Source organism: Jatropha curcas, chromosome 8 (genome assembly GCF_041381405.1).
Source record: "Jatropha curcas cultivar XTBG-Jc1 chromosome 8, XTBG_Jcur_1.0, whole genome shotgun sequence".
Classification (NCBI taxonomy): Eukaryota; Viridiplantae; Streptophyta; class Magnoliopsida; order Malpighiales; family Euphorbiaceae; genus Jatropha; species Jatropha curcas.
The window spans coordinates 3,034,686-3,048,604 of NC_143158.1; the positions used below are offsets into that span (position 1 = coordinate 3,034,686).

At 32.4% G+C, this 13,919-nt stretch overlaps 2 protein-coding genes across 4 annotated transcripts; both read left to right on the top strand.

Moving 5' to 3' along the window:
- The first annotated feature begins 4,177 nt into the window (after positions 1–4,177).
- On the top strand, positions 4,178–6,543 carry JAZ1 (jasmonate-zim-domain protein 1). 2 transcript variants are annotated; one of them, XM_012221692.4, is made up of 5 exons: positions 4,178–4,592; positions 5,140–5,332; positions 5,428–5,747; positions 5,839–5,896; positions 6,159–6,543. In XM_012221692.4, the coding sequence occupies exons 1-5, from the start codon at positions 4,421–4,423 to the stop codon at positions 6,259–6,261; spliced, it is 846 nt and encodes a 281-aa protein (XP_012077082.1). In that variant the 5' UTR covers positions 4,178–4,420; the 3' UTR covers positions 6,262–6,543. The 2 variants fall into 2 exon arrangements, with proteins under 2 accessions (XP_012077082.1, XP_089580968.1); XM_089724842.1 differs by lacking the exon at positions 6,159–6,543 and having other exon boundaries at positions 5,839–5,900.
- Positions 6,544–8,949: 2,406 nt separating this feature from the next.
- On the top strand, positions 8,950–13,857 carry LOC105637995 (oligouridylate-binding protein 1). 2 transcript variants are annotated; one of them, XM_089724837.1, is made up of 12 exons: positions 8,950–9,276; positions 9,765–9,826; positions 10,165–10,267; positions 10,505–10,581; positions 10,654–10,715; positions 10,834–10,921; positions 11,025–11,100; positions 11,204–11,234; positions 11,773–11,892; positions 12,412–12,494; positions 12,989–13,162; positions 13,266–13,379. In XM_089724837.1, exons 1-12 carry the CDS (start codon positions 9,199–9,201, stop codon positions 13,356–13,358), a joined length of 1,047 nt encoding a protein of 348 aa, XP_089580963.1. In that variant the 5' UTR covers positions 8,950–9,198; the 3' UTR covers positions 13,359–13,379. The 2 variants fall into 2 exon arrangements, with proteins under 2 accessions (XP_089580963.1, XP_012077083.1); XM_012221693.4 differs by having other exon boundaries at positions 8,956–9,276; positions 13,367–13,857.
- Positions 13,858–13,919: the final 62 nt, after the last annotated feature.

The window sequence follows — 13,919 nt, forward strand, 5'->3', positions numbered from 1 at the left end:
TTTCAGTGCTAATTAAGTGGTCTTTGATGTTGATTATATTATGTGGTTGTGGTCCATTTCTAATTTGATTTTGATACTTTCTTACTCTAATTCAACCATAAATAATATGTTTTGTCCAATTGATAAAATTGTTGTGTAAAGAATAATGCTTTTCAACAGTTAATTTGGTGGAAGATCATGATTAATCACAACCTAATTAAGATTAGTCCAATATACCAATACTAATTCACAGAAAAGCTGGCATTGATGATTTAAGTTTTGTTGGTTTTAACAGTATAATGAGCGATGGAACACCATACCATAGTGGTCCCTGTACCATTAGATATTTTGAAGCTGGATGCCATCTCCATTTCTAAAAATGCTAGCTAAATTTTGTTTTATTTTATTTTTACTGGGATAATTATGCCTAATTTTAGAATTCCAATTAATGAATGGAGTACAATATGCTTCAAGTGATAGTGAAATGGGAAAGGGATTGAAATAAATGGAACTTAGCATCATGTATTAATGTACAAGTCCCTCTCATTTTGACTTATATGGTCATTTATTGGTGCGTTTAGACCTAACCTTTTTTTGGGGTTTGCATATTTTAATTGTATTAGCAACTGAATTGACCAAATTGCCAATAAATAAATATTTCTTTTATTTATTTATGTATAAAAATATCGTATAAATCTACGATTTAACGGTATTGAAAAAAAAAATTCAAATTTGAAATTTAATTGTTTTAATCTTGTCATTTGGATTGAACATCACGTGTGCGATAAGTTGAGATTTTAGTTGTTAGGTGGCAATATAATATCCACACATTACATTTGCATTTGCCTAGTTGTTAATTATTTGAAGTTTGACATATTTATTTCAAATTTAAAAATTTCATGTGAATGTGATTACTTAAAAAAATATAAAGGAAGTTTCCAAGAATGAAGATTAACAAATGCTAATCACTATGATTGGTCTCGTTTGAAATTGATGACTATTTTTATTTTTCTAATTAAAATAAGCTCCAGTATTTTTATTTTTATTAAAAAAACAAAGATATTTGAATTTAAATTGCAAATTATAAAATACATGAGCTTTTTGGGAAAAGGAATTCAGAAGGTGTGGAGTATTGTAATTTAGTGAAACAAGAAGGGCGTTTCACGAACTATTACAAATAAATACCAAAGAGAGGCACACAGATCACGTGGCTGATTCAGAAGATACCCCTTTTAAATGAAGCATTAAAAGTACGTCAAACTTCGCCCGTGAATATTGAAGTACTGTGTGATTGTGCATACACGTGTGTTGATATGTATTGGTTAATCATTCGAATCCTATTTCTACTCTGTAGAATCTATATCACCATAACCTGTCTGCCTCTGGGGGGACCCACTTGTTTTTTATTCAAATTTCTTTCTTTTTTTTTTTTTTTAGAATTATTTAAAATTTCTCTTTGGTTAACTGTGACCAGACCAAATCAAATAAATGTGAAAATCAAATCAGTTGAGAGGAGACACTGTGCACACCACCTAATATGTGAACACATAAACTAAAATACCTTTTTTAGGTTTGATTAATTGCTTTTTCAACATTTACTCTGCGACTTGTCTTCGCTTAGTCATCCCATCAGCCATCTAAATGATAAAAAAAGGATTCAACAAGTCTCTTTTTTTCTTTGTCATTTGCCATACTTTCTTTTTATTTCCTTGTCTAAATCAAAGTTGTAAACCTTTCATACTTTGATACTATGAGAAACAAGAATAAACCACTCAACCTCTTATCTATAACGACGTATCATTAGACATATGACCTTTATACTTGTACTTAAACCAACGTCGTTGATTTAGATAAAGAAATTTTGTATTTAATTATATTAAAAAATAGAAAATAAGCGTGTTTAATGATTTTTTTAAAATAAAATTACAGTGTCTATTCCGTCATTTCATTTCATTTCATTTCTTTTCTTCTCTTTCGTGTGAATGGATTGGTATTGGAAATTCTCACGTGCTCGTGTTCCTTTTCTTTTCTTAATCTGGTGTGGCCTTTGCATGTGCATTTGTTTCTCTTGCCTTCCTATCTGTGATCTCTCCACGTTTCGCACACGATTTCTACTCCCTGGCTCCTTGCCCTTTTTCAATTTCATGCCTTTTTCTTTTGTTTTTATTTATTTATTTAAATCAAATGTGTTTAACGACTCATTTTAAAATTTAAATTTAATTAATTAATTCCATGATTTTATAAATAAATTTTAAATTTAAAAGTTCATTTACACCAAATAAAACATTAATATTATTAGATGAATTTACACTGACTTTTTCATATTTCATATATAAATGTAATTGACTAATACTTTTTTCTGAGAAATGTATGATATGTTTTTTAGTGAAAATATATGTACTTTTATTTCTACTAAATAATCTATTTTAATGGCTGATGTATAGGTGAATACAAACACTCTGTGAAGGTACATAGTACAAAAATACTAAACTTTTAATACATCCACCTCATCTTCAGTTATGTCTACGTATGTATGACATCACGTCAGGGAAAAAAATCCGATGATAACTTTCAAATTTAAAGTGAGATCTTCTGAAATTCAATTTCCGGAGTTTTCTGTTTCTTGGTACGTGAGATTTGGAATCGATTTATTGTAGAAAAAACAAAATTCAAAATTCAAAATTTCTTTTTTTTTTTTTAATTTGTAATATTCCAATAAATGTTTTTAATAATGGTGGCTCCAAATCTCTTTAAAAAAAATAAAAATACATTTCTCTGTATATTTTTACTTCCTTAACAAAGGGCACTCCCATCCATCAAAGGCTAATGCACAGAAATGGGACACGACTGGGCAGGCACGAAAATCTCGGGGCAGAGTAATAATAATGACTAATAAGCCGATATCAACATCCAATCGGTGACTATTGAAATTCCCAAGCTCGGATGGCAATCAACTAGTATTTTCCACGTGTCTATTCATAATTTGTTAAAGGAACGTGCGCAAGCCGCTTGCTTGGTATTTCCACAAAACCATTTGCTGAGTGGTCCCCATTTCGGTCGTATTGCTTACCTGCAAGTCGGCACGTAAGTTAAACCATCACCTCACCTAACACCGTTTTCTACCGCCGTTTAAACTGCAACAAGGCGTGGAAATAAGTGCCCTGAAGATTGTTTGGGAACTGGAATATACTTGGACTTGGGCTCGTTCGCTCATCTTTTTTTTCCCAAAAATGGTAAGAAATGTTTGCCCGACAATCACACCGGATTAATTAAACTTGCTAAAAATGGCTGAATTTCTTTCTTAAACTATAAAAATAGTATTTTTCATTTTTTTTTTATTTTTCAAATGCGAAAAATATGAACTTATTTTTCTAAAATAAACAGAATCTTAAAATTAAGATAAGTATGTAAAATAAACTTATTTTAAATGAAGGCCAAATCTCCTTCTAAAATTTTAAATATATGAGAAAAATGAGTTTTTTCCACTAATTTCAATTGGTTCACAAACTTTTAAATTAAATTATTGTACTCATAACTGTATAGTTAATAATTTCAATCCTAATAAAAATAATAATTGTCACAATTGTTATTCTTAGAAAATATATGGGAATTTATAGTTGCAACCATAGTTATTTTGTAACATTAATGAGGTAATGTTTTTTTTTAGAAGTATTAATAATGTTTATTACTCAATCTCACTTAAGTTATCTAATGAAATAATATTGAAATTAATTTATTATTTTTTATAAATAAATTTACCTGAGTTTTTATATTTATATAGATATAGATAGAAAATATTAATGAAAATGAGAAATGCAAAAAGCAAATAGATGAAGAAAAGCAAAAAAGAAGTAAAAAAAAATGTAAAAACAAAAATATCAGAAAAAGACTGGGTAAGCAAACCTACCTGAAGACAAGGTATTTCCGTGTCATGGGGTGGGAGAAGTATATAACCGTGTACGAACACCAACCAAAACAAGAGGCAACACGGTAAATGAAATGTGGCAACGTGACCAAAAGATACGCAAGTGGGCAATATAATTATAGTTTGTGGAAACGCAAATGTCGCCGTTTACGAAAAAACAATAAAGAGAGCAAAGAACACGTGCTTCAAATATAAAATAATAAGATATTTAATTTACTAGTATTCAACCCACATTAACCTCCGCGCGAAGCTGCAAGGAACAAGCTTAAAAGCCCCATATATTCCTCGTGCTTCTTTAACCCAATTATTCAAACCTCCAACCAAAAGATATCTCTCTCTTTCTCTCTCTCCCCTTCTTTCTTTCTTTATTTATTGTAACGCATATGTATGTGCAAATGCAGGCTTAACTTGAAGCTATTGGATTTCGATAATTGTTCTTTGGATTTGTTTGTTTGTCTGTTTTTTATTTGAGATTTTGTCTCATCTTTTTTTTTTTTTTTAATTCACCGGAGGATTATGGCTAGCTCGCCGGAATTCGTTGAATTTGCCGGACAAAAGGCGAGTAGGTCACCGGAGAAGTCGAACTTCTCTCAGACTTGTAGTTTGTTGAGTCAGTACTTGAAGGAGAGAGGTAGTTTTGGAGATCTCAGTCTTGGTATGACATGCAATGGGGAGGGAAGTGGAAACGGTATGCGACACTACCTTTTGTTTTAAATTTTCTTTTCTTTTTCTTTACGTTGAATTCGAATTACGTTTTCGGGCAAATTTCGAATGTTTCGAAAGCGAATTTCATTCAATTTAAAGTTCGGCATGAATTTCATTTTTCCTTTTGAAATGTTGATTCTGTCACCTAGAATAGAACGGCCAAAGATTATATAGGAAACTTTAATTTAGATCTGCAAGTTTCTTTTAGATCCAAAATAATCTCATTTCTAATTGACCAATTCTCGAATATTGGATAATTATTCTAAGAAAGCGGTCCTATTTTCTCTCCTCGAAAGATTTTTCAGAGGGAAGAAAATATCATGCGGCAAATCTGAGTTATCGGAAATGTTTTTTTAGAAAGAAACTTCGTCCTCACAGTCAACTCAATAGAGCTCATATAAATAGCCATTGGTTTTTCTTTGAATCTTTTGTTAAGTGTCTTTTTCTTTCCCTGTTGCTGAAACTTACTAAAAGCTTCAAAAATAGTAGAAATCTAATGTTTCCTTTGACGTTCTATCCATATTTTTCAGGTAGCACGCCTGAGACGTTGCATCAAACAGCAGCAGCAACAACAATGAATTTATTTCCAATGAATGATAAACAAGATGACATTTCAAGCAGAAAAATGGCTGCTTCTCGAACTAATTTTAGATCCATGGACTTGTTCCCTCAACAAGCTGGTTTTGCTCCGAAGGAGGAGACACAAAAGAAGGTTGATTCAAGGTGTGAATTGATTTGCTATGACTCGTATTTACGTTAATCTTTGTATTGAATTTCCTTTTGGCTGATTAGTATTTTTGTGTTCCTGGTGGAAACAGGGCTGCAACTCCAGAGCCTCAAACTGCACAAATGACTATTTTCTATGCTGGAAAAGTAATTGTGTTCAATGATTTTCCAGCTGATAAGGCTAAGGAAATTATGCAGTTGGCTAGCAAAGGTAGTTCCCAGAACTTCACTCGGTTTCCTTCTGCTCCAGTCAAGAGTGTTTCTCCTGTTTTTGCTCCTAATGCAGCAGCTAGACCAACAATTGAATCTAGCAGTTCACGCCCTTCTAGTCCAGGCCCCAATTCTGTTCCTAATTTCTCCAATAATCTGATTCAAGACCATATCCAACCTTCACCTCAAACTATTACCAGTGGTAACTTCTTTATACCCACTCTGCTGTATTAATAATCTGCGAGAATTATTTGATTTTGTTGATTTTTTATTCTTTGGTTTACTATCAACAGATCTGCCAATTGCAAGGAGAGCTTCCCTTCAGCGATTTTTGGAGAAGAGAAAAGATAGGTAGGGTTTCATACACAATTAAATTCTGTAGTGCGAGAGGGAAAAGGGTCAGCTTGCCAATTGTTTGTGTGAAATTAGTTGTGAACGTACTGAATTAATTAGATTACAATATATGATTGAAATGTTTAGAAAAAATACATGTTATTGTACTGATTTAGTTAAAGAAATATACAAAATTGGAAAAGCAGTGTTATATTTAGAAGCAAAACAATAGAAATTTGTGTTTTGATTGATTGGATTTGTTATCTATTTTTGTTTACAGGGTCATTGCAAGAGCTCCATACCCAATGAGCAGCCACTCCTCAGCTGCTGCTGCTCCTTCCAAGGAAGCGGAAAGCAAGTCGTGGCTCGGCCTGGCACAGTAGCTCTATTCTTACTAATTATATTCATTTTTAGATTTTATATAATTTAGGCCTGTTATCTCATTTTGTTTTAGGCCTCTTATATTATCATCCTACTTCCTGGATTTTTGGCGGGTTGAATCCTGCTTCCTTCTTGAGCTCTTCATTTGGTTGTTTTAAGCCAAAGAAGGCTTTTATGTCGCCTACCTTAGATCTAACTGTTTATCAATCTCTTACTATTAGTTCATCATGTAATTAACTCTTTTGAGAAAATAGTTTAGCTTGTGATTATTTTAATTTGATTAATTATTAAGTTCCTATATAGAAATCTGTTTGGTTAAATGCTTGGATTGGACCTCTCATTAAAATTTATAAAATTACAAATAATTCAGGCATTTTGATATCACTATATTTAAAATTAAATTAGATTAAATTAAATACATTGTTTAAAGTGAAGGAGATAAGATCGTATTTCAGAAGATTTACAGCTAAAGATGAATTAGTCAATAATTAATCAAGATTTAGTTTCATCATATGTCATTATTCCTATGCTGCTCTATTGGTCTACATGATTATCAGAAAATGGGTCCTACTTTTTTGGAATAATAAAATTTAAGTAATAAAACAAAGTCCAAGGATGGATGGTGGTTGGTGCCTTTGTGGTGGCTGTTAAAAAAAAACAATTTTAAGGTATTTATTGTGGTTTTTGATTTCGCAACTCATTTTTTTAACATAAAGTGTCAAAACTTGTAAGAAAATAATGTAATTGATAATGACATATAAATACTTTTTCCATTAACAAACTAAAAAGTTCCACTTGATTGATACGATAATAAAAGTATAATAATACTACACCACGCGTTTTCCGAACATGAACAACGCGGAAACTGACTGTTCATTAAAAAATTGATTTCATATTAGGTATCTGATTATTATTTTCATTAATCATAATAAATCAAAGAGAAGGGTAAAGCCACCAAATGTTATAAACAAATGTGTACACATTATTTATGTCTTAGGCTTAGTATATTAATTAATTAATTAATAATTTATGTATTTCAGGATGGAAAAAATAATTTAATTTTTTATTTTTAATTAAGCTTCACATGCTATGTTTGAAGGGTATGGGTCGACTTATTTGACCAATTCTAGTACAAGTACGTCGTACTAATATTACTATAATTTTTATCATATGTACGTATGTCTGCTTTGCCAATTATCCATTCACCTATTTAAAAAAGTATTTTTTTTTATGTTAATAAAAAATTAAATAGTACGGCTTATTTGAAGAATATTATTATCAAAGTGATGTTTCAATTTATTATTATTTTTTAATTCATTGAATGTTTTAAGTCCGAAAAAGAACTTAAACTCGAGACATATCACTTTTCACTATATAAGTGATAAAATCAACCAGCCACTAACATACCAGATTAGCGATATTCAATTTATTGATTTCTAACTAAAATAAAAAAAAAAAAAAACTTAATTGGAGACATGACAAATTATTAATAATATATACTGTTATTTTGGACAGAGGTAATGATGGTATTGTAATTTCTAGGGTGGATGCCCCACTCTCCTTGCTTTATCTTTGTCAAAGCACTTGTTTTGTTTTCCACATTTGAGTTAGGTGAATTAATAGATTTTTTAGTGTTTTCAGATTCCATTTTTGACCCATTCTTCTCATTTGGAGAATACTATTATATACTAATATTTTATTATATATATAATTTTTAATCAAATACGTGCCTTTTGCAAATCATATTTATTTCACTCTATTTTAGATAATTTATTTTTCGCTATAAATATATATTTTTTGAAGGAACAAGTGGAAGAGTTTATCCAATTATTATTGAATGGGAGAAAGGTAAAATGAAGCCAACTGTTGGGTAACCAGCCCATCTTGAACTGGTCCTGTTTCAACGTGTAAATCTACTCAACGCATATTTGTTGGCATAGTTTGGGGCCCATATTTTGCAATGAAGCCCAACTTATATGGGCCAAGAAAGGGCGTGCACAAATATAACGCTTCCCTTTTTCTTTTTTCTTTTTTTTATAAATTAAATAATATTAAAAAGTTAAAATAATTTTTTGAGGAAAATAAAACATTTTAATTTTAAGATATTCAAGAGATTTGACAATTCTTATTCTTTTTCTTTTTCTTTTTTTTTGCAGAGGCAAAAAAATAATATTTTTTTTTTAGGGAAAACCGAAAAGTAGTATTCTTCCATAAACAGTAGCAATTGAAATGTTATTAATTGGTATTTTTAGTTATGTAAAGAGCATGAGATTTTCAATTCGGACTCTCGCGATATAAAAATTATATATCCTTAATGTTATTCAGTCCATCGGACATCCCAAAAATAATTTTAAAAAAAAAATTAAAGACAAAAATCATAAAATTTTTTAACAGAGGGTGAATTATACAGTATTAACTATGTAAAATGTTTGTATTGTCTCCGACATATTGAATATTCTTATTCTTAAAACATTATTAAGTACTTACATTGTTCAGAAAAGTAGTAGGACCAACAAAAATACGTGGCAAATCGATATCCAAATTTCTTGTGATCAAGAGATACTGAACGTGCGATTAAAAACACACCCGAATATTCATGTTCTTCAGAGCACATGATAATTTCTCAAGTCTTACCTTCCTTAATTTTTTATAGACCATCTATAAAGAAGAACTAAGCAGTCTCGTCTCCTCGTTTGGGTCTCTCTGTTTCCTGATAATTTCTCAATCTTTTTCCCTCCCTCTCGAGGGTTTTTTTTTTCCTTTTTTTTTTCTTTTTTCTTTTTTTTTTTTAAATTTTATTTTCCGTTTTTCAATTTTCCATTTTCTTTCTTTTTCCCTCTCTTTGAAACCCTAACCCTAGAGTTTTTTGTTTTTCAATTCTCACTATCACGATCAAAACTACAACGCTTTTAGTGGAAATTTGCATCTCTATTTGATAGATGATGCAGCATCAGAGGTTGAGGCAACAGGCCATGATGCAATACCCCCATCCTGCTGCTATTCTAGCTGCTCCCCAGGTTCTTTTTTTTTTTTTTTTTTTTTTTTTTTTTTATCTCTTATAGTTATTTTAAGCTCTGATTTGGATTTGTTTATATAAATTTTGGGATAATTATAAGGAACTTTGTCTTAAATGGATTTCTTCATTGAGTGACTGCTGGCCTTTGTGGAATCAGTGGTTAATATACTGATTTTAGGTTGTGGTTAGCTGATAATATGGTTAAATTTATAAATTTAAAGACTTTGGTTTTGCTTTTGGCTGCCTTGGTATCGAGCTTCTCCATACTATATTCAGTCACTAAAAAATATCTGTCTTCAATTACTCACGGGATAGTCATTTGAAATTAGTCAGCTGTTTATGGTTGTATTTATCCTGTAAACACTATCATTTTTATAGAGTTTCAAGTTTATGTTTTCCCACGACCTATAATATCTTTATCAAGCAACTGGTCAGGAGCCTAGTGTTTTCAAATTTTTTTTGTTTTATTTTTACATTTTTATTTTGCAGATAGAGCCTATCTTGAGTGGAAATCTGCCTCCTGGCTTTGATTCAAGCTCATGCCGCAGTGTGTGAGTGTTGCAGCCTTTTCTTTTTCCCTTTAATTTCTAGTTATTCTAGCATTGATGTCTGAACTGAATGAATCTTATATCTTTCCGTCCAAATAATTAAAAGGTTTATTCTCTCTTTAGCTGTGTGTTTGTGTTCTCTCCTCTCTTTTTAAGTTTGTGTTTGTATTAGTCTGTGATTTATGCACAATTGTTCACCCTCTTAAACTTCTATTGATGCTAAATGACATGCTTTATATGTTCTCGTGTTTTTACGTGGGTGGGTTCTTGTTATTTGGCTATAATTTTGAAGTTATGTTTACTATTATTTTTTTTTTTTTTTTCCAAATGACAAACTGCAGGTATGTGGGAAACATCCACCCTCAGGTTACGGAGCCCCTTCTTCAAGAGGTTTTCTCAAATGCTGGAGCCCTTGAAGGATGCAAGCTGATTAGGAAAGAGAAGGTTATTTCCATTGCAACAAATCTTAATGACTTTTCATATCGGGCTCCATGGTCAATAGCAATCTTATATATCTCCTTTTAGAGCTATAATAGTTACTATTGGACTGAGTCTTTTCCTGGCAATAATTGTTCGCCATAAGTTATCTTACCATCATATTTAATCTTATCAATTTGCATATTTTTGTCTTTGTTACCATCTTCCTGCTGATGTTTTGACTCCTTTTTCTTACTTATGCAGTCATCCTATGGTTTTGTGGATTACTTTGATCGCCGTTCAGCAGCTATTGCGATCGTGACCCTTAATGGAAGGCATCTGTAAGTTGGAATCGGAACTGAGTTTTGATTCAAGCTACTTCTTATTTCCTAATACATTTCTTTTCTATATAGGTTTGGACAGCCTATTAAAGTCAATTGGGCTTATGCCAGTAGTCAAAGAGAGGATACATCAGGTTTATTAAATGCAATTAACTACGAATTATTTTTTAGTATGGTGAATTTGATCTTTTGATCAATAATGGTGCTTTTATCGTTTCATACAGCTAATACTATTTTCTTATTTGTCTGCAGGTCATTTCAATATTTTTGTTGGTGATCTTAGCCCTGAAGTTACTGATGCTACTCTGTATGCGTGTTTCTCTGGGTATCCGAGTTGTTCGTGAGTATCCTTTCTCATTTTTATTCTGTGAACACTTACTAGTTATCTTACACTGGGAATCAAGATCATTTGGAGGCTAGACTGATCTGTACATTGGTTGCAGAGATGCAAAGGTTATGTGGGACCAGAAGACTGGGCGCTCAAGGGGTTTTGGGTTTGTTTCTTTCAGGAGTCAACAGGTGCAGAATTGGTTCAATGACATATTTTGGTTTGTCCTTTTGTGAATAGTTGTATTCTCCATTTTTATGTTGTACCTCTAATTTATATTTTTAACATGTCCAGGATGCCCAGAGCGCAATAAATGACTTAACTGGTATGATTGCTTTGTTTTCTTGTTTTGTTGTGCTATATATGTCCTTTTGTCCTATCATTTTATAGGATGCTGCATATATATATAATTTCTTTACTGTTTTAAGAACCATAATAATAGAATTTACAGCAGGATGGGACAAGGAAGTTGGAAATTTTCTGATGGGAATGGAACACTATGAAACTTTCGATATATTTATTTGCAAATCAAATATGGTACTCTACAAAGCTATTATGACATGGCTAACTGCGAGAAAAAATATAGTGTATGACAGCATGGCAAATGACTTGTTTGGATTCCTCAAAGTTCTTTATGGGTGTTGTGCTATATGCATATGCCTAGCTTGCTATAATGACATTGGAGAGGCATGTTTGTGGGAGCTTCGGTCTTATCATGAACTATGTCATTTACATACTGATACCTGCACAGGCATTAGAATGTCTTATGTCTATTCGGTCGTATGCATACAATTCATTTCTTGTTGGGTGTACTTCCTCCATTTTTCTTGTCATATAATAGTGTTTTGTTTTTGATATTACAGGAAAGTGGCTTGGAAGCAGACAAATTCGGTGTAACTGGGCCACGAAAGGTGCTAATGCCAATGATGACAAGCAGAGTTCTGACGCCAAAAGTGTCGTAGAGCTAACAAATGGAACATCTGGTATCGATCAATATGAAATTTTAAGTTCTTGTCGTAGGATATTAGTAATGTTGTTGATTTATGAAGTTTCTCTCAATTGCTATGTTTATGTGCAATAATTTTGGTACCTGAGTTGTTAGAGAAATCAGCGCTTTTCAAGCTGAAGGAATAAGGATGAATTGTTGAATTTGGCCTTTGCAATGGTGGTTTCTATTCCTTTATGTTTTTGATATTACTTTTAGATTGTGATCTATATTTTTTCTGCCTCATGGATTGCAACAATCTACTGGCTTTTTGCAGTGTTCAACATGCAAATTTTCGTTTTAAATCACATAATATAAGTGCTTGGTTCTTAAGAGTTGGTTTTTCTACGTACACTTGTTAACATATGCTTCCATGGGCTATAGTTCTTTTCAGTTTAGTGGTATCACTGATGTTATTGTTGGTCTCTTTTGCTTGTATTAATGGGACATATGCCATTATTCCATTGCATGTATCTTCTAAATGCTAGGGCTTAGATGATGCTTTTGCTCATTGCAGAAGACGGCCAAGAAAAGAATGATGATGCGCCAGAGAATAATCCTCAGTATACCACTGTTTATGTTGGCAACCTTGCTCCCGAGGCAAGAATTCTTCTTTATCTTGCAATTACTGGTGAATGCAATTTTTATACTCGGGTTCCAGTGGTGCATTCATGGTGCGGACCATATTAGGCCTGTTCATGTAAAGGAGAAAAAGTTGTACTGTAGTTAAATGCTGTTTGGTGGCTTCAGGACTGGATTAAATTCAGGGCATTAATGAAAGCCTTTTTGACAGAATTTATAACTTTGCCTAGATAATAGGTTTGCTTGTGGATTTGGCATGATAACTAGATGGAGTTTTGTAAATAAATAAATATCCTAAAATCTTCCATCACAACGTTCCTAATGCTGATATATGAATTTTTTTGATTTTAGTAGACTTGATAGAATTGTTACATGAAATCAAAGTGTTTCATCTTTTAATGCAAATGTTAACGGGTAAATGCCATTGTCAGGAAATACCATTGTCCTCTGCAGAAAAAAATGCTACTGAAAATTTTATGGGTGTTTCTTTCTCATGAAAATATAATTTGCAGGTTAGTTCTGCAGATCTTCATCAGCATTTCCATGCACTTGGTGTAGGAACTATTGAAGATGTGCGGGTGCAACGAGATAAAGGTTTTGGTTTTGTGAGATACAGTACACATACTGAAGCAGCTCTTGCTATTCAGATGGGAAATGCTCGTTTTCTACGTGGCAAACCTATTAAGGTGAATTTTCAATAGGAAATTGGGGTACCATTTCATTGATGTTTTTTTATTTTATTTTATTTTATTTATTGAAGTGTGTTATTGTTCTGTCATAAATCTGTAGTGGTGTGCATGGTGTTTCTGGCATCTTTTTTGCCCGATGCATTTATATTTGGAACGTTCTGAGAGATTGGATATGACTTGTCCGATAATTTAATATTTCAGTGCTCGTGGGGAAGTAAACCCACTCCACCAGGAACAAGCTCTACCCCTCTTCCTCCCCCAGCTGCTGGACATATGCCTGGCCTTTCAGCTGTTGAGCTTGCAGCCTATGAGCGGCAAATGGCATTGAGCAAAATGGCTGGTGCTCAAGCCCTCATGCTTCCACAAAGTCAGCATGCCCTTAAGCAGGCCGTCATGGGAATGGGTGCTGTGGGATCTAGTCAAGCAATATATGACGCCGGATTCCCTAATGTTGCTACAAGCCAGCAGATTATGTACTATCACTAATATAGTGTTATCAGAAACCCTCATGAACCCTGGTAGTGAGGAATAAAATATTTGAAAAACTGTAGGATGGTTATTATGTTACATATTCTGCTTTGTATGTGTATGCGATAGAGTCTCGGTTGCTTTCTTGTACTAGGTTATGATATGATGAAAACAAGTATTTGCTTTTATAGTTTTATTTGGGAAAGAACATTGCCTTTTTCTCTTGCCTGCGGATTTTTCATCATCAACTTTTCTGTTTTTCTAGTTATGGTAATTTTTCATCATT

Coding starts and splice junctions, on each gene's coding strand:
- JAZ1 (XM_012221692.4), top strand. CDS start 4,421: ATGGCTAGCTCGCCGGAATTCGTTGAATTTGCCGGACAAAAGGCGAGT. Junction 5,748..5,838: donor ACCTCAAACTATTACCAGTG/GTAACTTCTTTA, acceptor TACTATCAACAG/ATCTGCCAATTGCAAGGAGA. Junction 5,897..6,158: donor TTGGAGAAGAGAAAAGATAG/GTAGGGTTTCAT, acceptor TTTTGTTTACAG/GGTCATTGCAAGAGCTCCAT.
- LOC105637995 (XM_012221693.4), top strand. CDS start 9,199: ATGATGCAGCATCAGAGGTTGAGGCAACAGGCCATGATGCAATACCCC. Junction 12,495..12,988: donor TTGGCAACCTTGCTCCCGAG/GCAAGAATTCTT, acceptor TATAATTTGCAG/GTTAGTTCTGCAGATCTTCA. Junction 13,163..13,366: donor TACGTGGCAAACCTATTAAG/GTGAATTTTCAA, acceptor TTAATATTTCAG/TGCTCGTGGGGAAGTAAACC.